Below are 23,485 nucleotides of genomic sequence, written 5' to 3' on the forward strand. Positions count from 1 at the left end.
AGTCATGAGCAGGGGTGATGTCCCCCTCAGGGTTCTAGGGAGCAGGGATGGTGACAGTGGAATCTGTGGGGGGGGGGGGGGGGGGGGGTGTCGGCAGTATGCAGGTGAGTGGCGTTCGTGGGAGTGGAAGTGGTGGTGAACACAGCAGTAGGGGGAGCACAAGACGCTGAACATGTGATGTCAGTGATGACATAAGGGGTGGAAGTAATGTTGCGCGTGGTCCATGTGATATCATGAGAGGCGGAAGTAGCTGTGTAAGCGACCACAATTGGCGGGGGGGTGAAGAGAGTGATGTCATCGATTGCTGCGGGGATGGTAGCTGCACCAGCTTCATGGCAAATGGTGGCTGAGTTGCTCCGGAGGCCGGAACGCCCTCCTTGAGAATATTGTGGGTGTACCTCCACCTCAGGGACTGCAGAAGTTCAAGGCAACAGCTTATCATTACCTCCTCAAAAGGAGATTAGGGATGGGCAATAAATGCTAGCCTAGCCAGCATCGTCCACATCTCATGCATGAATGAAAAAAAAACTAGCTCAAAATAAACCATTTGAAAAGACTCATGTGAAATTCATTTTAAAGAACTGATTTTCTAAATTACTTTCAAACGATTGATAAAACAATTAAGACATTTATTGTTTTATTAAGGACATTTTCCCCCGAATTCTAATGCTGAATGTTTTAATCTCTAGTAGAAAGTAATACACAGCTTAATCTGCTCAATATTTACTCAATTTATTCTAATTATTTGGGTCCCATCTTCATCTTAATACTGCACAAATGAAGAAAATCAAAACAACAAATATATACATATGCCCAACTACTGCTGAAACATGCACAAGTTAGAACTTCATGCTTTAAATACCCAGATTGATGGAGCATAATTTTACAAAATACTCTGATGCATCATGCTCTGTAGATGACTAACAGAAATTTACAGTTCCACAGGAATGTAACATTACCATTGTTTTTAAATATTTACCAACACATTGTACATATTAAATGGCTGAACTCTTCACTAGTTAGGTACTGAAGAAAATATGTTACAAAAGCTTTTTTAGAAATGAATAGGTTGGGCATTTAGAAACATTAAAAGAAAAAAAAAGTAGAAGAAATTTGTAGAGAGAAAATATTTCTTTTACACCTCTACTGATCAATCCAAATCCATGTTGGTTGTCAAGCTCTCTCCTGGATGGCAGTGACCATTTTGGGAAGGAATTTCTGAATGCTTGGCAAGGCATTCATTCTCCATTGGTTCTCTCCTTCTTCCATTTTTAGAATTAGTTTTTCTGTTCAAGTGGTTTTCTTCTTTAGGAATTTCTATGTTTGGCTTGGATTTAGTTACTATTGGATTACAGATAGTATCGAGCTCCTATGAAGAGAAGTTAAGAAAATTAACAAATATAAGTAACAACGTTGGTAAGAATGTTTTGATCTTGAGTATACTTCACGTTCAAAAAAACGCCCATAAAAAGCATCACATCAAAATCCTAGTAATTTGCTCATTGTTGAGATTTAGGTTTAATATTAAACATTTCAAAAGTGCATGTTGAGCCAGTAGAAAATCATTGGGAGATACTGACCTCAGACATAGATTGGAAAATAATTTGTTCAGGTAGAAATAATGAAGCCCATGCTGCACGGATTGAGAATTGGGATAGTAAGGTAGGGCATAATGGTAAATCAAAACTACCTGATTATAAAAAAACTAACATTCAGGATGTACGGTGTTGAAAACATTTGCGAATGCTATAGAACATGAGATGACCTTAAATTTGTAGTAGATAGTAACAGAAAGATGACTGATTCAATTATTTGTGATGGTCATCAGTTATGTAGAATGCCTGAAACATGGCAGGTAGATTTTTGGATGAATTAAATGCAGACTAACTGCACAAAGAGCCAATGATATGCAATTACAATAAAGGTTTTGGGAGTGATCACTGATCAGATACTGTAAGGGCCTGGTCTGTATTATCAGGGCAAGTTGGAAATTGAAATGCATTGGTCATTGGTGAATCAATTCTTAATGAGAAATTGCTTTGATCACCATTCCAAAGAGAAAAAGGTATAGAAAGGCAAAGAAATTTAAAAAAAGTTGCCAGAATTATTCCAGTTCCAAAAGACAAAATTTCTCAAGATCTGCAGGGCATCCTATCTTCAGTACAAGAATTCTCTGGGTGCCTGTCAGAAATCTGACTCCGATCCAATTTAGTGCAAAGCTTATTCAGACTTTACCTTGTTTTGTAATCCTCAAATTCTAATTACATGATCATAGGCATATTAAGTGTGTTTCAACATATCAACTTAATACAAAAGAGATATAACCTTCTGTTTTTCTTTAATCTCAGATGCATGTATTATAGGATCTTGATCAAAATTCAGTTTGGCCTGTGTCTCCATTGCCTTAGTCATCCATTCCATTGTTTCATTCACTGCCTTTTCCACTTTCGCCATTTCAGAAACATCTATATGGTTATACTCTTCAATCTGTAAAATAGGAAAATTAATATTCATATATCTGCTTCATTCACAAAAATAAATTGTACTTGTGAAATTTTGCTTACATTATTCCTGGATTCTCCCATTAGTTTTGCATAATATTGCAGTCTTTGTCTAAGCTCATCAAAGGCTTTTGGCCGTTTTTCATTTTCCAGATATCGATGTTGAACTGGGGTACCTAACTTCTGCAGAATTAAAAGAAGAAATGTATTTAGTAAGATGGAATTGTACACAAAAATAGCTCAATTTTATATTAGAATTTTGCAGCTACTTTTGATGTTTCAAATGAAATGCACTGAAAAGCTACAACCAAACAAGAATACTTCAACTATAATTTCATAAGAATCGTGAAATGACAGTGGCCTGTCTTATGTTAATCGTCTTGTCCTGTTTTGTTATCTGGAGCCAGAGCTTCCACTTAGTGCTTTCAAGTAACGCATATTTGGAACACTTTTTCCTGTTCCAGCTAGTTCAGGTCTTTAATCTCGGTTATCTACTGTCCTATTCTTTAAAGGCATAACTTATGATTTCATTCTTTGTTCTAGATATTTTCCCTCCTTTATTCCCTCAGCTGCTGCAGGATTACTTATTCTCCATTATTTCACTTTCGGTGTCTGATAATGCTGCCCTCTCCTTCAAATTCACTGTTATTTTATAATCTTCAAACCTGCTTCCATTCAAGCTTGACTACTATAAATAATCATAGCTGGTACCCAACCTTTCCAACTTCTATGGTCTCTTTATTCCCGCTATTATAGTGATGAGACCATTTCAGTTAATTTGTTGTTTTGAAATTACCCACATTCCTCACAATTCCTTTAAATTCAATTTCCATCTATATTGCTGAAAATTTACCCAAGAGTCTGGCAATTATGTTTTTAAAATTTCCTGTCAACTTTCACCCTCTGCTTGCCACAATACCTTTGCAGCCTAATTTTGTGCAATTGCATCCTTAAGCCCATCAGACTTTGATGGTTCCCAGCTAAACTGCCCCTGTTTCCCATCCTGGTTGCCCTTCTGATATTCTGTAACATTCCTCCTTCGTATTTAATGTCAGGCATCATAAGCTTCTCTGGTGTACTTCTGGTTCAGTTATCCATCATCAGATATGTCACGAATCCAGAATTCCCCCAGGTCTCACCCTTTTCTGTCACAGGTGAATCATTATAGGATCAGAGGGGTTAAGATTATCCTCGCTTTCTTACATCACTGAAATTGAACCCTATTGCAGAACATGGTAGACTTTACTGTCTGGGATAGATAAACTTCAAGGTACCTGGACATATTAGGCACATGCAGCGATCCTTTATTTAAAACAAAGTTAATCCTTGAAATACTTAATGTCCTACTTAGCACACACTAACATGTGTACAGTACTGGACTATCCAACCAAGCTGAAATTCAATCATGGGAAGCTTAAAAATAAATTTGGACATTTATAGGCTGGGACCGAAAAGATGACTAACCAATTCCAAGTGGTTTCACTGATACCTTTCAGAGAAGGGAATCTATCACCTACTTTGAATGTAATTTAGTGTCATTTTATTGTGGCAAGTCAAAAGACTGGACAGCACAATTCAAAAAAACAAGCAAATATTCAAAAAAAAAGCAGTAGAATTGGTGTATGAGAAAAAGTTAGCTAAGAATATAAAAACAGATCATAATGTTTTTACAGATTCAAAAAGAGAAAGAGCAACTAAAGTAAGTGTTAGCTCTCCACACAATTTGGAGAATTAAAGATGGAAAACATAGAAACTCTGGTTGAATTGTAAAATGCTTTGCATCTGATACTACCTTGGAAAACACAAACAACATCCCAGGAATAATTATGATTTCAGGGCAGAATCTTAAAGAAGTCTGAGCGACATGAGCTATAGCATAGAGTGTGGCAGAATGGAGTGAGTAGCTCCGAACGAGATCGTCTTACCATTTCTTGTCAAATATCGTCAGCAAACCAACTCGCTACATTAATATTCAGTTTGTAATCTTGCCAAACAAATTAGCCATTGAGAAATTTTGACATAAACCCTCCAAGAAACCAGAGTGGCGTCTAACATCCCATACACAAACAACCTCCATACACATGGTATCTGACATCTGCCAGCTTTCAAGAACCTCATGTCCAATCCACTTATACTTTGATACTTCAATGCAGCACTAGATCTATTTTTAAAAATCTGCAGCAAGGATAACGTGTGCACCAGGACAAGCACTCAGCTCATTGACTGGGCCAGGCTGCATCTCTGGTTTAGGAAAAATAACTGCAGTTGCTGGAAATCAGAAACAAACAGAAATTACTGGTAAAAATTCAGGTCTGGCAGATGCTATGGAGAGAAAGCAGAATTAATGTTTCAGGTCCAGTGATCCTTTTCTCTGGTTCTTCGCTCTATGCTACAGTGCTCACTCACTTTGACTCGACCTGAACATCAGCATTCCTGCCTTGCACTATCTTGTCTTGTCTTGCAGCACTTTGCCCCTTCATCTAGAAGATCAGGCTCATATTACTGATGTTTTGACATGTTGTTTAGCACAGAAATACAGTCAATAAGTACTTTTTTTGCCCACTTGTAGAAATTGCTGGCTGGGCCAGCATTTATTGCTGCTTCTTGCTGTCCTTGAGAAGATAGTATTAAGCTGCCTACTTGAACCACTGAAGTCCATGTGCTGTGGGTAGATTCACAATGCTGTTAAGGAAGAATTTTGACCCAGTGACAGTGCAGCAAAGGCAAAATTTTTAAAATCAGGATGGTTAGTGCCTTGGAGAGGAACTTGCAGGTGGTGGTGTCCCCACATATCTGCTATCCTTGTCCTTCTAACTGGGAGTGGTGATGGGTTTGGAAGGTGCTGTCTAAGCACCTTCAGTGAAATTGTGCTGTGTATCTTGAAGATTGTAGCAGCAGTGTTTATTGAGCATCTTTGGCATATGGGGTAGATGCGGTGCCAATCAAGCGAGCTGCTTTGTCCTAATGGTGTCAAGCTTCAAGCATTGTTGGATGTAAACCCATCCAAACAATTGGAGAGTATTCCATCACAGTCCTGACTTGTGGCTTACAGATGGTGGACAGGCTTTAGGGAGTCAGGTGTGAGTTACTCATGACAGTATTCCTAAGCTCTGATCTGCTGTTGTAGCCAGAGTGTTTGTGTGATTAGTCCAGCTAAGTCTCTGATCAATGGCAACCCCAAGGACGCTAATAGTGATGATGGTAAAACTATTGAAAGCCAAGGAACAGTGGTTAAATTTTGTCTAATTGGAGATGGTAATTGCCTGACATTAGTGTGGTGTGAATGTTACTTGCCATTCGTCAGCCAAGTCTGAATATTGTTCAGATCTTATTGTATTTGAACATGGACTGCTTCAGTGTCGTGAATGGTGCTGAACATTGTGCAATCATCAGTGAACATCCCCAATTCTGATCTTATGGACACAATGATGAAGCAGCTGCAGATGGTTAGCCTAGGACACTCCTCTGCAGGAGTTACTGCAGGGATGTCCTGCATTTGAGGTGACTGACCTCCAACAACCACAACCATCTTCTTATGTGCCAGGTATAATTCCAACCAGTAGAGATTTGCCCCTGATTTCAGCTTTACTTGGGCTCCTTGAAGTCACAATTGGTCAAATATGACTCTAATGTCAAGAGCAGTCATTTGCACATCACCTCTAGAATTCAGCTCTATTGTTGGTATTTGAATGAAAGCCAAAATGAAGTCAGGAGCTCTGTGGGGCTGGCAGAACTCAAACTGGACTTGCCATTGATATCAGGATGGCTAACGGCTTAAACTTTTGCTGTGAGGATACCAGAACAGTAATTCAAGGGCAACATCTGAGAACAGTCCAAGCCTAGGGGTTTGCTTGGGACTGTCATAGAAATATACAGCACGGAAACAGACCCTTTGGTCCAACCAGTCCATGCCGACCAGATATCCCAACCCAATCTAGTCCCACCTGCCAGCACCCAGCCCATATCCCTCTAAACCCTTCCTAGTCATATACCTATGGCCTTTTAAAATGTTGCCATTGTGCTAGTTTAAACCACCTTAGGTCTCTTTTATATCTTTCCCCTCTCACCCTAAACCTATGCTCTCTAGTTCTGGACTCCCCCACCCCAGGGAAAAGACTTTGTCTATTTATACTATCCATGCCCCTCATGATTTTGTAAACCTTTTATAAACCTCACCCTCTGGCACTCCAGGGAAAACAGCCCCAGCCTGTTCAGCCTCTCCCTATAGCTCAAAATCCTCCAACCCTGGCAACATCCTTGTAGTTCTTTTCTGAACCCTTTCAAGTTTCACAACACCTTTCTGATATGAAGGAGACCAGAACTGCACGCAATATCCCAACAGTGGCCTAACCAATGTCCTGTACAGCCGCAACGTGACCGCCCAACTCCTGTACTCAATACTCTGATCAATAAAAGAAACGTACCAAACGCCTTCTTCACTATCCTATCTATCTGTGACTCCACTTTCAAGGAGCTATGAACCTGCACTACAAGATCTCTTTGTTCAGTAACACTCCCTAGGACCTTACCATTAAGTGTATAAGTCCTGCTAAGATTTGTTTTCCTAAAATGCAACATCTCGCATTTATCTGAATTAAACTCCATCTGCCACTTCTCAGCCCATTGGTCCAACTGGTCAAGTTCCTGTTGTAATCTGAGGTAACCTTCTTCACTGTCCACTACACCTCTAAACTTACTAACTGTACCTCTTATGCTCGCATCAAAATCACTTATGTAAATGACAAAAAGTAGGGGACACAGCACTGATCCTTGTGGCACTCCACTGGTCACAGGCCTCTAGTCTCTACCATCACCCTCTGTCTTCTACCTTTGAGCCAGTTCTGTACCCAAATGGCTAGTTCTTCCTGTAGCCCATGAGATATAACCTTGCTAACCAGTCTCCAATGTTAAACGCCTTACTGAAGTCCATATAGATCACATCTACCACTTTGCCCTCATCAATCCTCTTTGTGACTTCTTCAAAAAACTCAATCAGATTCAGTATCCTCTCAAAACAGTTGAGGATCTGATTGATAGGAAGCATATCATCTGTCTTGACTTTTCTTTGTCTTATTATGCATTTTTTTCCTCCTGGAATGACAGCAGATATTACTGGAATAAAAACTGGGTTACACACCTGTTACTATAGATGCAGGTGACAAAGTGCTCCAAGCAAGTGAGCAGGCAGTGCAGAGAGCATACAAGGTTAGAGGTGTTGGGAGTTGGAATGGGTAAGAGCGAATGGGGAAGATGTTACAGGGAATAGTGAGTGTAATCGATTATGAGCCTTAGTGGAAAGTGGGTGAGGTATCAGAGAGAAGATTGTCAACCTTACCCTGGTGGAGATGTAGATAAAGACATAATATTCTTCCTACAGTGCTGTGCATTCCTCTAGATGGTTGAGACTACTTTACCCCTGTGGCAACCTTGAATCAAACTGGAATGGTCTGGTGTCCCTCCAATCCTGATCCCGAGGGAAGTGAAGTCACAGTTGTGCACTACTTCACTCAGCAAGAACTCTAGACAGCAAGACAGAGCCCCAATTTCCCCCTGTACGCCATGTCCAGGACAATAACAGGAAATGTGCAGGGCAGCAAAGGGCTAGCAGCGCTTGTACGCAACAGGCTTTTAGAGCTGGTCCCTCCACTGAATATGTCTATTCTGTGATATGGAATGGCACTTCGGAAGGTCGGGCAGAAAACAGGTATGATACTCAGAGGGTTAGGTACAGCAATTAATGTGCAAGTTGGGTATGATCTGGCTAGAAATCTCAATCAGTGCACCAATCCCGATGTGATTTATACTTAGCCTAAAAAACTAAGATTCAGCCCGGAATGCTGAAAGGGATGAAGGGATTTAGACCATAAGACATAGGAGTGGAAGTAAGGCCATTCGGCCCATCGAGTCCACTTCGCTATTCAATCATGACTGATGGGCATTTCAACTCCACTTACCCGCATTCTCCCCATAGCCCTTAATCCCTTGTGACATCAAGAATTTATCAATCTCTGCCTCGAAGACATTTAGCGTCCTGGCCTCCATTGCATTCTGCTGCAATGAATTTCACAGGCCCACCACTCTCTGGCTCAAGAAATGTCTCCGCATTTCTGTTCTGAATTTACCACCTCTAATTCTAATTCTAAAACAATGATGATCACCTAGGAAAGGAAACTGAAAGAAATTATTAGAACTTGAAAAGAAATGTCGACAGGCTCCCAGGTCTCGATAGATAGATAATTTTTCCTAAGGTCTTAAAAGAAATGGCTGCTGAGATAGTGGGTTGCAACAAATTTTAAATTTCCAAAAATTCCCTCAATTTTAGAAATGCCTCAAAATTGCAAAAGAAGAGACAGAGACAAAGCAGGAAACTAGACAGCCAGCTTAACATCTTTCATACTGTAAATGCTGGAATCCATGGAGGAGGGTAAAACAGGACAGTCAGAAAATCTAAATGCAATCAGACAGAGTCAACATGTTTTTGTTAAATTATGTTTGACTGGGATATGCAGGCTAGGTGGATCAGCTATGGAAAATGCAGGTTTACATTGGTAGAGTAGGAATGGTGGATCTGGCTGGGATGCTCATTGGAGAATTGGTGTGGACTCAATGGGCTGAATGACCTACTTCCATACTGCGGAATTCAATGATTCTAAATATTCAGATGGATTATAAATTTCCAGAAGGAATTCACAAGGTGCCACATCAAAAGGTTACTACATACACTGAGTTCACAGTAAAGGGGAAAAACATATTAGCATGGACGGAGGATTAGTCAGTTACCAGAAAGCGGAGAGTAGGTATAAATGGGTCATTTTTAGGTTGACAGGATATAACAGGTGGAAAGGCCACAGGCATCAATGTCTTGACGCTCAATTATTTATAATCTATAATCACGAATGGGAAGCTCTGCTGAATAATACCGCTGCAATTTTAAACATGCAAAAGGAACAGGAGGGTGCAGAGGATCTCGGAATGATTCAAGCGCTAGAGACATCGTAATGGAGATACACTAAATTAGAGATGGACCAGTTCTGAAAAGAGTAACAAGACCCTCAAGGATCATCCTGAGAAAGTGTGGAAGCAGCTTGTTTGGGTGCTAAACGCTTGAACGCTGGAGCCAAGGACCTGGCAGTAATGCAGAAATGAACAAATAGTTTACAGGCGTCACTTGTGAGAAAAACACCAACCAGAATGCATCTTCCCATTCAAATCGACATACTCCAGCTCACTCTGATATTTACCATTTCAAGGACCTCAAATCCATCAACTGCTGCCTTTACATACCGCTATTCAGGTATGGTAGGTACTTCAACCAAGTACTTTGTGCCACAGTCACTGACATTCTAGCCTCTCTCTTCCAGGATAAGGTGACACACAATGAAATGAAATCTTGTAGAACCAGCAAGGGTCAAGAGTGCCTGTATCTCTTATGCACTATGGAGGAAAAAAACTTTCAGAATTGGGATCCAACCGTGAAACAGCCTTTGGTGAGAATTCAGAGGTGGTAAAAAGTAGTGTTGTTCAGAAGTACTGTTTCTCATCCTCCTATTCATTCTGATGTTGCTATCTAGCATGAGGGGTTTGGCAGTCTACATACCATCTTTCACACCAATGATGTTGTATTTTGATCTGATTGGGTGTTTGAAAATAACAAAATTTACACTTCTTCAGCCACATTTGTCCAATGAACAAGAGAGAGAACAACATGACACATGAAAAGGCCTGTTTACTGGATATGACATTCCCAGGCAGTGGCCCACATACCATACAGGGAAGAGAAAGTGAGGACTGCAATGCTGGAGATCAGAGTTGAAAAGCTTGGTACTGGAAAAGCACAGCCGTTCAGACAGCATCCGAGGAGCAGGAGAGTTGATGTTTCCAGCATAAGTTCTTCATCCATGGAGGTTACTACAGAGAGTTGGAATCAACATGGTTGCAGTGTATACACGCACTAAGTCAAGAATATGGTTACTTTGATAGATCATTGGAGAATGAGGTCACTCGAGGAGTTCTGTTGCAGAGGAGGCCAAAAAACATCACAATGGGAGATATATAGGAAACATTTATGGGTTTGCACACCAAAATGTTGTTTGCATTGGCTGGCCTGCCAACTATCTGTCACTAGCATGAAGTTTGGAAGAGTTTAGCTGTAACTTGGTAGGGGCATGGCACACAGCCTACCCTCTCTAAAGCCTCTGCTCTATCTCCCTGTTGTGCTGCAGAACCAAGGGCATTGCTGTTGCAGCATTTATATGGAAAGCTTAATCTTCTCTCCTCTCTGTAAGGTAATGGTAACACTAGGTAAATACAGAAACAAATTCTCTAAGAGGAAAAATAGAAATTGCTGGAAAAGCTCAGCAGGTCTAGCAATATCTCTGGAGAGAAATCAGTGAACATTTCAGGTCACGTGAACCTTCCTTTTGAGCAATGATTAGCCAATGGGAGTTTTCACTCAATTCCCATTGACTCCTGTTTTGCTGTAGTTCCTTGATGTCATACTTTGGTCAAATAGGTTTTTGATGCCAAGGGCAATCACTCCTACCTCCTTTCTGGACTTCAGCTCTTTTACCCATATTTGCACCAAGGCTGTAATGAGGTCAGAAATTGTGTGACCCTCAGGTTCAAACTGAGGAGAAGTTATTAGATTATTGTCACCAAGTGCCACTTCATATTCTGCTGATAACTTCTTCTATCAGTTGGATGGTGACTTAAGAAATAGGAGGAGGAGGAGTAGGCTGTCTGGCACTTCGAGCCTTCTCCAACACTCTAAGATCATGGCTAATCTCTAAGCGGACTTAGCTCCACGTACCCATGTTTTTGCCATTTCCCTTAATTCTTTTATTCTTCAAAACAGTATCTACCTTATCGTTAAATGCAATCACTGAAGTAGCGTCAACTACTTCCCTGGGCAAGGAATTCCATAGATTAACAACCCTCTGGGTGAAGAAGTTCCTTCTCAGTTCAGCTCTAAACTGGCTTCCTCTAATCTTGAGACAATGGCCCTCTTGTCCCAGTCTCACCTACCAGTGAAAACATCTTATCTATTTATATTTTATCAATTCCCTTCATAATTTTATGTTTCTGCAAGATCCCCCTTGTTCTTCTAAATCCCAATGAATGCAATCCCAACCTCCTTAGCCTCTCCTCATAAGTCAACCCCTCAACTCTGGAATCAACCTTGTGAACTTCCTGCCAGCACGTCCTTTCTTAAGTAAGGAAACCAAATCTGCACACAGTACTCCAGGTGTAGCCTCATCAGTATCTTACTTTTCTTTTAAACTCAACCTATTTAGCAATAAAGGACAAAATTCCATTTGCCTTACTAATTACTTGTTATAGCTGCAGACCAACCATCTGCGATTTATGCACAAAGATACCCAGGTCCCTCTGCAAATCAGCATGCTGCAACTTATTACCATTTAAGTAATAATCTATTTTGCTGTTACTCCTACCAAAATGTATGACTTCACATTTACTAACATTGTATTCCATCTGCCAGATCTTTGCCCACTCACGCAATGTATCTATATTCCTCTGCAGAGTTTCACAGTCTTCTGCACACTTTGCTCTACCATTCATATTGGTGTCATCAGCAAATTTTGACACCATACAAGGGTTCCCTAACTCTAAAATCATCTATATAAATTGTTAATAATTGTGGTCCCAACACTGATCCCTGGGGCACACCACTGGTCACTGAGTGCCAACCAGAAAGCACTCATTTATCCCCGCTCTTCGCTTCCTGTCAGTCAACCAATCCTCTATCCATGCTAATACTCTACCCTAACACCATGCATCTTTATCCTATGCAGCACTTGTTGTCCTTGATCACGAACTGAATTTTAATTACTTAATCTACCAGGTGTGACTGCCTCCTGAAACAAAGCGTCCAGGCAACTCTCTCCCTTCCAAATGTGCTGCAGTGTTGGAAGCTCAGATTCCAGGTCATCAACTCTCCCCACTAATCATGCAAACAAGATGTGGCTTCAAATGGAGTTATCCATTTTTGAAAACTGATTAGGATTTTTCCATAACCTTGTTTTACATTTAATTCAAATTATTAAAGTGAGACTGCCATGTTTGAGCTTTAAATGGAAAAACCGTTGAAAAGTTTCCTATGAGGATGAAATAGGAGTACATTAGAGAGGGTAATGAAGGAGAAGAGACTGAAGTTGAAAATTGTTGTGGTAATTATTAAATGGTCAACCACTGGAGTCTGAGTATAGGTATATAATTGTTTAAGTTTATGCAGGGAGAGTTCAATTCTTCCAGCAACCAACACTTGCTACAGATGTGATCACTGCCGTTCACAATGGGATCAGCCAGCTCCCACATCATACAGCTACAGCCAGTCACCTGACCAGCCATCGCTACCTAATTAGTAGCATACAAATTTGAGTTAAATAATTTCTAGTACTTCTCTGGTCTGGTCTTATTCAATTAACCAATTAATACAAGATAAAAAAGTAAATTTTTAATCAATCAACTTATCAACCCACCAGGAGATTAGAGGCGGCCAGTGGATAGGAGACACTACACATGTAGTACCTAGGTCAGCCATTGCTCAAATATATTGCTGGCAGCACTCAGTGTTCACCTTTACCTCTACTCCTGTAAAATGGCGGGACCCAATGCGAGAGGTGATTTTAAAGATTTTTTTTGCTCACCTTCCCGACAGCCTCTGGCTCGACAATCCTGCACCTCCTGCTGCTGGAACAACAATGGTGGGCCTGATGCTACAGGTGAGTTTTAAATTTTAAATGACCAAGAGTGAACTGACAGGGTGTTGATTAGCTAGGTTTTATCTGTCCTGCTCTTTGGACATGACATACATGGGCAATTTTCCATATTTTTTGGTAAATGCCAATGTTGCATTTGTATTGGAACAGCTTTTTGTATTCAATAGATGGTTCATAACGTGTGTGTTCTAATCTTTGCTAGCTACATGTGCGAAATTCTGCTGCAGAGCAGAGATAGGTAAGTGCTGAGATCCAGAAGTTGTGAAAGCAGTGTCCCAGACAGTACTTTTTGCTCTGGTTTTGACCTATACTGTTTTTTTTCCCAAAAAAAAAGATACTATCCTTCCAGGAGCCTCAAGCTACCCAACTATACTGGGTTAAGATCATGTTTTGGGCCTTGGTCATTCACACAAACATGCAGATGTTTCTGGCACTGGTATTCTTGAGCAGGAACACACCTGATTTGGTTTGGAAAGTTTTGGTGTGAGATGCCACATATTGCATTAGTTCATCAACTTTGTAACATGATCATTAATATGATCATTCTGGACCAGAATAGAGGATAGAACTTTGATAGCACAGCAGACATGACAGCACACACAAATTCGCAGGGTGCATTGGCAAGTCATTATTATGTATGTTGAATAGGGCTGGGGCTAACATGAGCTCTGCAGTAATCTATTGTCTTACCTCCTCCACATATTGTTTTCTTTTGCCTAAGGAGATGCGGAATTGTTGTTACAGTGATTCAGCAACTGTTGTAACTCAGAATGAAAGGCCAGCGTGTCGACATCGGGTTAGCTGGACTTAGTTGCTTGGGACACAATGTTAAAAATCACACAACACCAGGTTAAAGTTCAACAGGTTTATTTGGAATAACACTAGCTTTCGGAGCACTGCTCCTTCATCAGGTGGTCAATTGGGACACAATGATTATCCTCAGGGTTTTTGGAAGCCATTTTCAAAGGTAGTGAGTGCCAATGCTAAAATGTATGCGCTATGCCCCTTAATATCAAGCAAGTTGGTATTTGTAAGGATGGCAGTGGGACAATGCTCACGTTGCAACCCTCAGGCCCACACTTCGCCGGAGAAGTAAAAGATCTTACCAATTTTGCAAGTGTTATTGGATATTATCAGCTTTGACTGATGGGCACAGACCAACCTTAGCATCCTTGCATTTACTTAGTTAAGGTTGTAGATCAAAATGAATGCTGGGACTAGTTCTCTAGTCTTGTACATATGTTGTAAAGAAAAGTAACTACTAATAAATCCATCTAAAAAATAATTTTGGTACTTACTTTTAACTCTGACAACTTGTCAACATATACTTGTTTAGATTGGTCTTCTCCATCTTCATATAACCAATTTTCTGTCTCAGACAACAACGTTGAAAATAGTTTCTGATCCTGCAATTCACAAACAGCTTGAATCATGAATAAAGAACTAGGAGAAAGTGAGGACTGCAGATGCTGGAGATCAGAGCTGAAAAAATGTGTTGCTGGAAAAGTTCAGCAGGTCAGGCAGTATCAAAGGAACAGGAGAATCGACGTTTCAGGCATAAGTCCTTCTTCAGGAATGAGGGTGTGCCAAGCAGGCTAAGATAAAAAGGTAGGGAGGAGGGACTTGGGGGAGGGGCATTGGGAATGCAAAAAAGTGGAAGGAGGTTAAGGTGAGGGTGATAGGCCGGAGAGGGGTTGGGGATGGAGAGGTCGGGAAGAAGATTGCAGGTCAAGAAGGTGGTGCGGAGTCCGAGGGTTGGGACTGAGAAAAGGTGGGCCGAGGGGATTTGAGGAAGCTGGAGAAATCTGCATTCATCCCTTGTGGTTGGAGGGTTCCTAGGTAGAAGATGAGGTGCTCCTCCTCCAGGCGTTGTGTTGCCATGGTCTGGCGATGGAGGAGGCCAAGGATCTGCATGTCCTTGGCGGAGTGGGAGGGGTAGTCAAAGTGTTCAGTCATGGGGCGGTTGGGTTGGTTGATGCGGGTGTCCCAGAGGTGTTCTCTGAAACTCTCGTCATCCGGAAAGACCACTCCCTCCGCGACTCCCTCGTCAGGCCCACACCCCCCAACCAGCCTAACCTCCACTCCCGGCACCTTCCCCTGCAACCACAAGAAATGCAAAACTTGCACCCACACCTCCCCGCTCACTTCCCTCCAAGGCCCCAAGGGATCCTTCCATATCTGTCACAAATTCACCTGCACCTCCACACACACATCATTTACTGCATAGGGTCTATAAACCACAAAACTTTGAAGTAGAGTAAAAAGTGTAGAGCGGTGTGTTAAATTTCATGAAGATATAGCTACTAATAAATCAACATGATATTGGATTTTGTGGAGCCTTGGCAGGTGCAGTTTAATGGAGCAGTGCAAAGTGATACATTTTGGCATTTAGAACAAAGGAGATAGAGTATAAAACACAAAGGTAAAATTCCACAGAGGGTGCAGGAATAGAAAGATGAAACATGAAGTGAGGAATGTTTAATACTTAACAAAATACTTGTTTTGACCTTAACTGAAAATTGTGCCCAATTTTGAGCACCCTACCTTTAGGAAACATGTGAAAGCTTTAATGATGGTGCAGAAAGGATTTAAAAGAATGGTTTCTGAGATAACTGAAGCTCTTTAGGTGGATAGATTGAAGAAATTGGGGTTGCCCGTAAAGAGAGGATCCTCAGGAAATTCAATAGGAATATTCAACATCATGAGCAGTTTAAATAAAGTAAATAGAAAGAAATTATTGCTACTGGAATGGAGTATTTTTACTAATATAATTAGTATCATAATATTAAACTGTGAGATACCATCAAATGAGTAAGAAAATAAAAATGGTGATTACTTTAACACAATATAGTATGCCCATCTCTAAGCCCTTACAGTGGTATCCAAGATTTTATACGTGCAATAGATCCTAATGCAGTGCTGTGGATACCAAATATTAGGCCTGGACTTTCAACCTTAAGAGTGGATAGTGGGAGTTTAGAGAATTCCCATCTTTGTTAGACCCACCTTGGAAGAAATGACTGTAGAAGCATAAACTTCATTGCTGGGGTTGGGTGCAGGCTGTAGTTGGACAAGCAGAGTTGGGAAAGGATGGAGGCAATTAGAGGGAATGTTAGGTGCTAAAGTGGACTGTTTTGCATGTTTGCCTTGATGCCCTGGGATTTTGTCTCAGTTGGAATATAAAAGGTGTTGAGCACGTAAGCCAACCCTTGCCATGCATCTCAAATCTATTCACACATTCAAATATCTGAACTGTAGGGAAAACAAGCTTAACTCAAAACTCTGGATACCTGATTGTTTTTAATAAACCCTACAATGTTTACTTACATGACAGCAAGAGGCTTCACATATTTATGGTTTTTGAATGACTAACATTTATATTTATTTGCAGTAAGTGGAAATTAATGATTAATTAGCTTTTTAGGAGCTTTTTTATTGTACACAATATTGTCAGTATAATGTTCATTGTTTCTATATAGTACAGAAGTGGCGAGGCATAACTTGGCATGCAGTAGGTACTGAAGCCTGGCAAATAGTTCATTCCTACATGGGGAGCAAGAGGAAAACCTTTCAAAAAACTCTCTCATGAAGGCTATTGTTCATGACATCTTTGAAAAGCTACCATGCCACCTTGAAAATTATGAAGGAGTATGACCTTCCTATCTCTACAATGAAGCTGGCTGAGTTGGGAGTGCAAGATGCAGGCTCATATTCCAAATTAGTCCACATCTTCAAAATGCCTGGGTGAAAATTAGAAACCCCAGGAATAGGGTTGGGAACCCTGGAATTGAGATCCTCATGCTTTTTACAGCTAGGCAAAAATCCAGGTAATAAAATTTAAATTCATGCTCCCTGTGATTTACTGCTAACAAATAAAACTTGTTACAAAGGTAGAACACAGTAGAAACTTAGCAGGCTTGGCAATATCCATTCCGGGAGAAACAGTCAGCGTTTAAGCCTGGCATGACTTCTTCAGAATGCTGCACATTCACTATTTCCTTTCCAAAAGACTCCCTCTGCTCCAATGTAGATTTTCCTACATATAGCTTTTCCCAGTTCAGTTTGACCAGATGCTGTCTTATCATAACAAACTGATCTGACATCTTGAATGGAATGCTAAACTCACCTTAGTACTGACGAATTTTTCAAAAGGCCCACACAGTTTCTCTCTGAAGTCATATATATATTCTTCCACTGCATTTTTCGCGTGACTTCGCTCCTTTTCCAACTTATCCTGCATGATCATATCACCCTGTTTGGAAAGAAATGTGGTAAATATGGCTGAAAGCTGCTGTAGGTGATAGTCCTGGCAGTCGAAAAGAAACAAAATGATCCAAACAAAATACAAAAAACTAATCCCTGCATCAGGTTGGTAAATTACTGTAGGACATAAATATTCCTTCCACGTAGATAAAACCAGATTTTGTATCGGTCATCCAATCTGTTCCTTTCTTAGCATCTTTGAGACCAAGGAATTCAGCCAATTCTCAGCTACATGTGCAACTTAGTAATGCAGAAAAGCTTTTGTTAAGGTGATCTCAATAGAAATGGATGTAGCCAACCTTTCAGTACAAGAAGATTAAATACCAATGATGGTAACCTACAAACTTTTAAAAAATTTTGCAAAAGGAAGAGTGAGGAATTTGCAGAACCATTCATCATAGTTATTCAAAATTCTCTAAATTCAAGACTTCTATCTATATATTAGAAAATCCATCTGCCATATCCTTATTAAAAACCAAAAAAAAACAAAGGTATTGCTGCAGAAAATCCTCAGGGAAATGTTCTAGGCTTCAACAATGACCTTCCCTCTATCACAAGACCAGATGTGGGGATGCTCGTTGATGACTGCATAATGTTCAATACTATTCAGAATCACAGAATTGTTACAAAGCAGAAGGAGGCCATTTAGCCCACTATGTCTGTACCAGTTCTGGCACTGTAACTTAGCATCCATCTCCTGATTTTTCCTTCTAACCTGACACATTATTTCTATTAAGTAATCATCCAATACCTTCAACTGAACCTGTCTCCTCCTAAATTCCAGGCAGTCACACTTCTTTGCAATGAGCTTCATCTGTTACCTATCCACCACTTCTACCAAATTACCAATGCCTCTTAACGTTCCATTAAATAATTTCATAGAGGCCGGTATCCCATCATGAAGTCACCGTTTAGTTACAGGTGCATAGTAATTGACAGTGGTTCAGATTCCTCAGAGCCAGCTCTGACTGACTAGAGTCTCTGACTCTCCTGTTTATACCTGTCAGCCAGGGGTCCTTGATTGGACAAGCTTAACAGTCCAAAATCAGGGAACTCATTACCTATGAGATCCACCAGGCTGACCTTGTCACAATCCTTATATTCTACACTATCCTTCTCAGCTCACAATTCTCTCAAGTCCTGTGCTATTTATAAACTTTGAAGTTGGGCCCTCAATATCAAAGAGAGCAAAAAAAGGTTTCAGTACTGGTACCTGAGGAGCTCCATTAAAAACTTTTCCAGCCAGAAAAATACCCATTAACCATTACTTTGTTTCCTATCTACCAGCCAATAGAAACAGAGAGCACTGGTTAATGGCTATTTTTCAGACTGGAAGAGGTTCGATGTAAGGTGTTTGTTCATTTGTTTTAGAGTTTGGATTTTGAATTAGTAGAATACAGGATTTGCTTTGTAAATATAAGGAGGTATCATGATTAAGTTGCCATTAAGTTTATAATCCCAAAAATTGGAAAGCTTTTGATTTTGCATAAGTTCTGTTTGAAGCAGATGCAAGAACAATTTTCTCCTTAAGAAAGAAAGTAGTTTGAAACATTTAGGTAATAGGCTTTCAGTGCAAGGATTTCAATTAGGAGCTCCAGGCCAGAAGTGTTTGGTTAAAACTCTAAAGCCAAGAAAGTCTCAACTCAGTTATATGACTAATCAAAACAAAAAGGATATATTCTCATGATTGGGAAGTGAAAGAAACAAATTTGTCAACCTAGCTAACAATGCTCACCTCTGGTAAATGAACTTTAAAAAAAGAAAAATCGGACTACGTGAGAGCATCATAACATCTGAACAATTCAGGAGAATGTTCTGGCTTTAAAGGCTGCAGCCACAGTTATAAACAGAGTGAATTTAGATTGGAAATGTTTATTACCTGGACTTTGTACACAAATCCCTACACAAAGCCAAGATGTACAACTAGAAATAATGCATTGCAATAGAAATTTGCCCTCTTGATACTTATTCAAGATTCTTAGATGTTTTTTAATGTGCACTGTGGATTTTTTGTATTTTTGTCTAGTGTGAGAAAAAAACAAGCAAGCAAATCCTATAGTCTTGCTGGCCAAATTAAAAAAAAGGAAATTAGGATGTCAGAACTTTGAGGAAATCTGTAAATGTACTTTTAGGAGTCTTAAAAACATCCTACAATTAGAAATTGCAGGTGGTTTAGGAAATCTGTACTCCAGAATTGCTGCCCATAACTCCTTCATTACTTACTTCAAATATGCAACCCTGTAAACTGCAAAGATATATTTTCCAAAGCATATATGGCCTCATTCATTCTACTAAACTGTACAATTTCACACTGAACAATATTGAAGCTTATTCACTAAAGTATGATAAACTTGTAAAATAGCACATCATATACTTCGTTCCAAGATCTCTGGTTTTATCACTCCAACTTGCAACCATTCACAAATTTATCTAAATTGTCCACATAAATGAAAAAAAAACTAACCTGAGCAATGATTCTTGTGATTATCTTTACATCTTATGCTATTTTTAGCTAATATGCAATTTCTTTTCCTCACGGCCTTTGATTCGGCTTGTTCCGAACTTACTCACATGGGTGTTACGCTATACACAGGTTTTATGGAGATGCAAAAGAATTGCCAATACTATCTGTTATTTCTTCAATTGCAATTCAATAAAGTTTAGAAAATGTATTACATGTTTGAGTTACTTCCCTTAAAGTATAAGGGACAGCGATCAGAATAATTCCCACAGACTACTTACCTCTTTTTCAAAATACATGTCAAGCAAATCTTTCCCAAACTGCCAAACCAGTTTAGCTTCAACTGGAAGATTAATAGTCTTCAACTTAATTTTTGGCTTTTTTGGATCAGGAGGTTGATCAGTTTTCTTTTCGGTATTGGACTGTGGGTGCAAAATCCAACACAAGTGAAATGAAATATAACAGTTACAACACCTTTATAACAATTATGTATTCTACTGGTCTCCATCTTCTACCATACATCCAAAAATATCTTGCTGGGAATTTTTTTTAAAAATTTTTCACAACAACCTATACTTTACCTAAAATCAACCTGGCCATTAATTTACCTTTCAGATTGGTATTAACCTTTTGGAAAGAGACCTCTTATAAAAGCCACTTTAGCTAAGTATGCACATAGAAATACTTAAGAGTATGATTAAATTGACAAACATAATTCATCTCATAAAAGAACAGGTGTGCAAAATAGTAAGCAAACTATTTTAAGACCCTGCAATAATCAACAATAACAACAATTAATAACTAGTTTTTCCTAACCCAGTTAGAGTCTTAGAGTTGTACAGGACAGAAACAGACCCTTTGGTCCAACTCATCCATGCCAATCAGATATTCTAAATTAATCTAGTCCCATTTACTAGCATTTGGCCCATATCCCTCTAAACCCTGCCTATTTATATACTCAGCCAGATGCCTTTGTACCAGCCTCCACCACTTCCTCTGGCAGCTCATTCCATATAAGCATCACCCTCTCTGTGAAGAAGTTGCTCCTTAGAGTCCTTTTAAATCTTTCATTACTCACCTTAAATCACTACCCTGGAGTTTTGGGCTCCCCCACCTGGGGAAAAGACCTTGGTTATTGACCCTATCCATGCCCCTCATGATTTTATAAACCTCTACAAGGTCACCCTTCAGCCGCTGATGCTCCAGGGAAAATAGTCCAACATATTCAGCCTCTCCCAATAGCCAAAACCCTCCAACCCTGGCAACGTCCTTGTACATCTTTTCTGAATCCTTTCAAGTTTCACAAAATCCTTCCTATAGCAGGGAGACCAAAATTGCACGTAGTATTCCAAAAGTGGCCTAATCAATGTGCTGTACAGCACACCATAACCTCCCAACTCCTATACTCAATGCACTGGCCAATAAGGCAAGCATACCAAATGGATTCTGGTTAATCCAAGATGGAGGACAGGAAAAAAATCCTGGCTGTGAGAGCTCCTCCTTTTTTGAGGTATTTTCAGTGTTGAGGCTGATTCCCTCAAATTCTAGGAGCAGTAATTACTGTTTTATGAGCTATTTTGGGACTTTAGAAAAGAAAAGATCAAACAATGGCACATTAAAAAGGAGGAAGAGACACAAAGGTAGTGACTACATGAATCAAATGGAAAAATAAATCTGCGCAGCTGTCTGACCCAGTTGATAGCATTTCTGTCTCAAGTCATAAATTATTAATTCAAGCTACAATTGAGCACAATTTAGGCTATTGCTTTGAGGTTGGCTACAATTAATTTGCCAGTTTGCAAGTAACATGATATAACTTATGGACCTCTTTTAAGAAGGCCAGGAAATGTCTTGGTGTTTTGCCTGGCATTCATTCGATCAGAATAATGATCAGTTATTTTGACTGCTCCTTTTGACTGGAACTTTTCTTTGACAAAAATGTTGCTACATTTTTTCTGAACAAAAACATTCATCACATTTCAAAAATAGTAACTTGATGCATAGAATAATAACACAAAGACCATTTCCCTATCGATTTTGTTTTGGCTTTTTCAAAGAGTAATCTGGTTAGCATCCATCAGGCCATATTTACTTATTGTATGAGACCGCACTTTTTCATGTGACCTCTGGATTCTTTGCTAATCCCTTTAAAGTTGTGCCTTCTGGTTATCTAATTTTCTGTCATTGGAAACATTTTCTCTATCTTAACTATTCAAAAAAACATATTTTCTCTTAGCCTTCTCTACTAGAATAAGGAATAATCCAGATTTGAAGTCTACCCAACTGCAATGTCTTATTTCTAGTATCAATCTCAAACTTCTTCTGTAAGCCTTGGAAAGCATTGGTGTCCTTCCTCAGCTGCAGAGAATTATAGTATACTGTTTTACACACATTCAGTGTAACTCCTTGTACTTTGCACTCTGCTTTCATGCCATCTTCAAGATTCAAAATCACACCCTATACCACAAAGTTGGAACTTGATTAAGCACAGAATCATAGAATTACTACAATGCAGCAATTCTGCGTTGCGACAATGAGTCTCTGACCATTTTAACTTCATGCCAATCTCTTTCCTTTGCCCCTAAACACTGTTGGTTGTTTTTATGTGGCTTCCCATTCATCCAATATTGATTAATCTGACAGAATCATGGTAAATTATTGAAGAGAGATGCATGCTAAAGAGGGTCAGAGTTGGCTTGCAGCCATGTTCGAATGCATTAGCGACTGGGAATGGGTTAGCAGATTCGCCATCATCTAGGATATACTCAAACATGCCATCATGGAACTGTCACAACAATTAGGATTTTCTGTTGGCAATATTTCGAAGGACCTACAGACTGGCTGTGTTAAAGACCTTGGTGAGGTCAACAAAAATGATGTTGGAGGTATATGTTCAGTTTTCTGTTCTTGGCCTTTCTCCTGAACCTATCCAAATGCATCAGCTCCTGGGTTTTGTTCTGGATGGGAGTTTTATTGCATTTGTCATTGCTAACAACTGATCATCGAAAGGGAAATTGTTGCCAATCTGTGGCAGTTTGTTCATTGCTTCTTTATTAATACATGAAGGCCAACTGAGGATGTGGTTAAAGTACTTGCTCCTATTTCTAAAATTCCTTTATTCCCCCCGTGACTAATGTTGACCCATCAGCACTGAGAACTTGTGCTGAACTTGTAGATTGAAGCTTAAGAGATTTCACAGCATTGTAGAATTGTTTCCAATTTTAGTGGATATATATAACTGAAGTTCCTTTGCTTTTTGATTCAGCTAAATGTCTTGCATTCCTAAGCATGCACTGGACAGTCCTAATGATGTCTTGCTAGGCATCAATAATTTTATAGAAATGAATGTCCATCAAGGTAAACTCTGTGGAAGAAATGTTTTTGCTCCAGGTGTTACTGAATACCTCCTATTCATTGAGCTAATCCAGATGTTAACAAGAGGTATAAATAAACAGTGGAGAACATTATATCCCAGAACATCACCCAGCCATCCTCAATAAAGTGGGTGTTTACTTTCAAAG

General features: G+C 39.7%; 1 protein-coding gene across 2 annotated transcripts in view; it reads right to left on the reverse strand.

Annotated features, from left to right (window-relative positions):
- Positions 1-948: 948 nt before the first annotated feature.
- LOC132816810 (heat shock protein 105 kDa-like) overlaps positions 949-23,485 on the reverse strand; it is a 92,471-nt gene continuing 69,934 nt past the window's right edge. For both annotated transcript variants that reach the window (XM_060826774.1, XM_060826773.1), the window contains 6 exons: positions 20,246-20,386; positions 17,367-17,492; positions 14,539-14,646; positions 2,565-2,684; positions 2,326-2,487; positions 949-1,369 (listed from right to left, as the gene is read on the reverse strand). In XM_060826774.1, coding sequence (XP_060682757.1) covers positions 1,151-1,369; positions 2,326-2,487; positions 2,565-2,684; positions 14,539-14,646; positions 17,367-17,492; positions 20,246-20,386 — 876 coding nt within the window. In that variant the 3' untranslated portion in view covers positions 949-1,150. The remainder of the gene's footprint in view (positions 1,370-2,325; positions 2,488-2,564; positions 2,685-14,538; positions 14,647-17,366; positions 17,493-20,245; positions 20,387-23,485) is intronic.

The sequence above is a fragment of the Hemiscyllium ocellatum genome, chromosome 6 (genome assembly GCF_020745735.1).
Source record: "Hemiscyllium ocellatum isolate sHemOce1 chromosome 6, sHemOce1.pat.X.cur, whole genome shotgun sequence".
In the NCBI taxonomy this organism is placed as follows: domain Eukaryota; kingdom Metazoa; phylum Chordata; class Chondrichthyes; order Orectolobiformes; family Hemiscylliidae; genus Hemiscyllium; species Hemiscyllium ocellatum.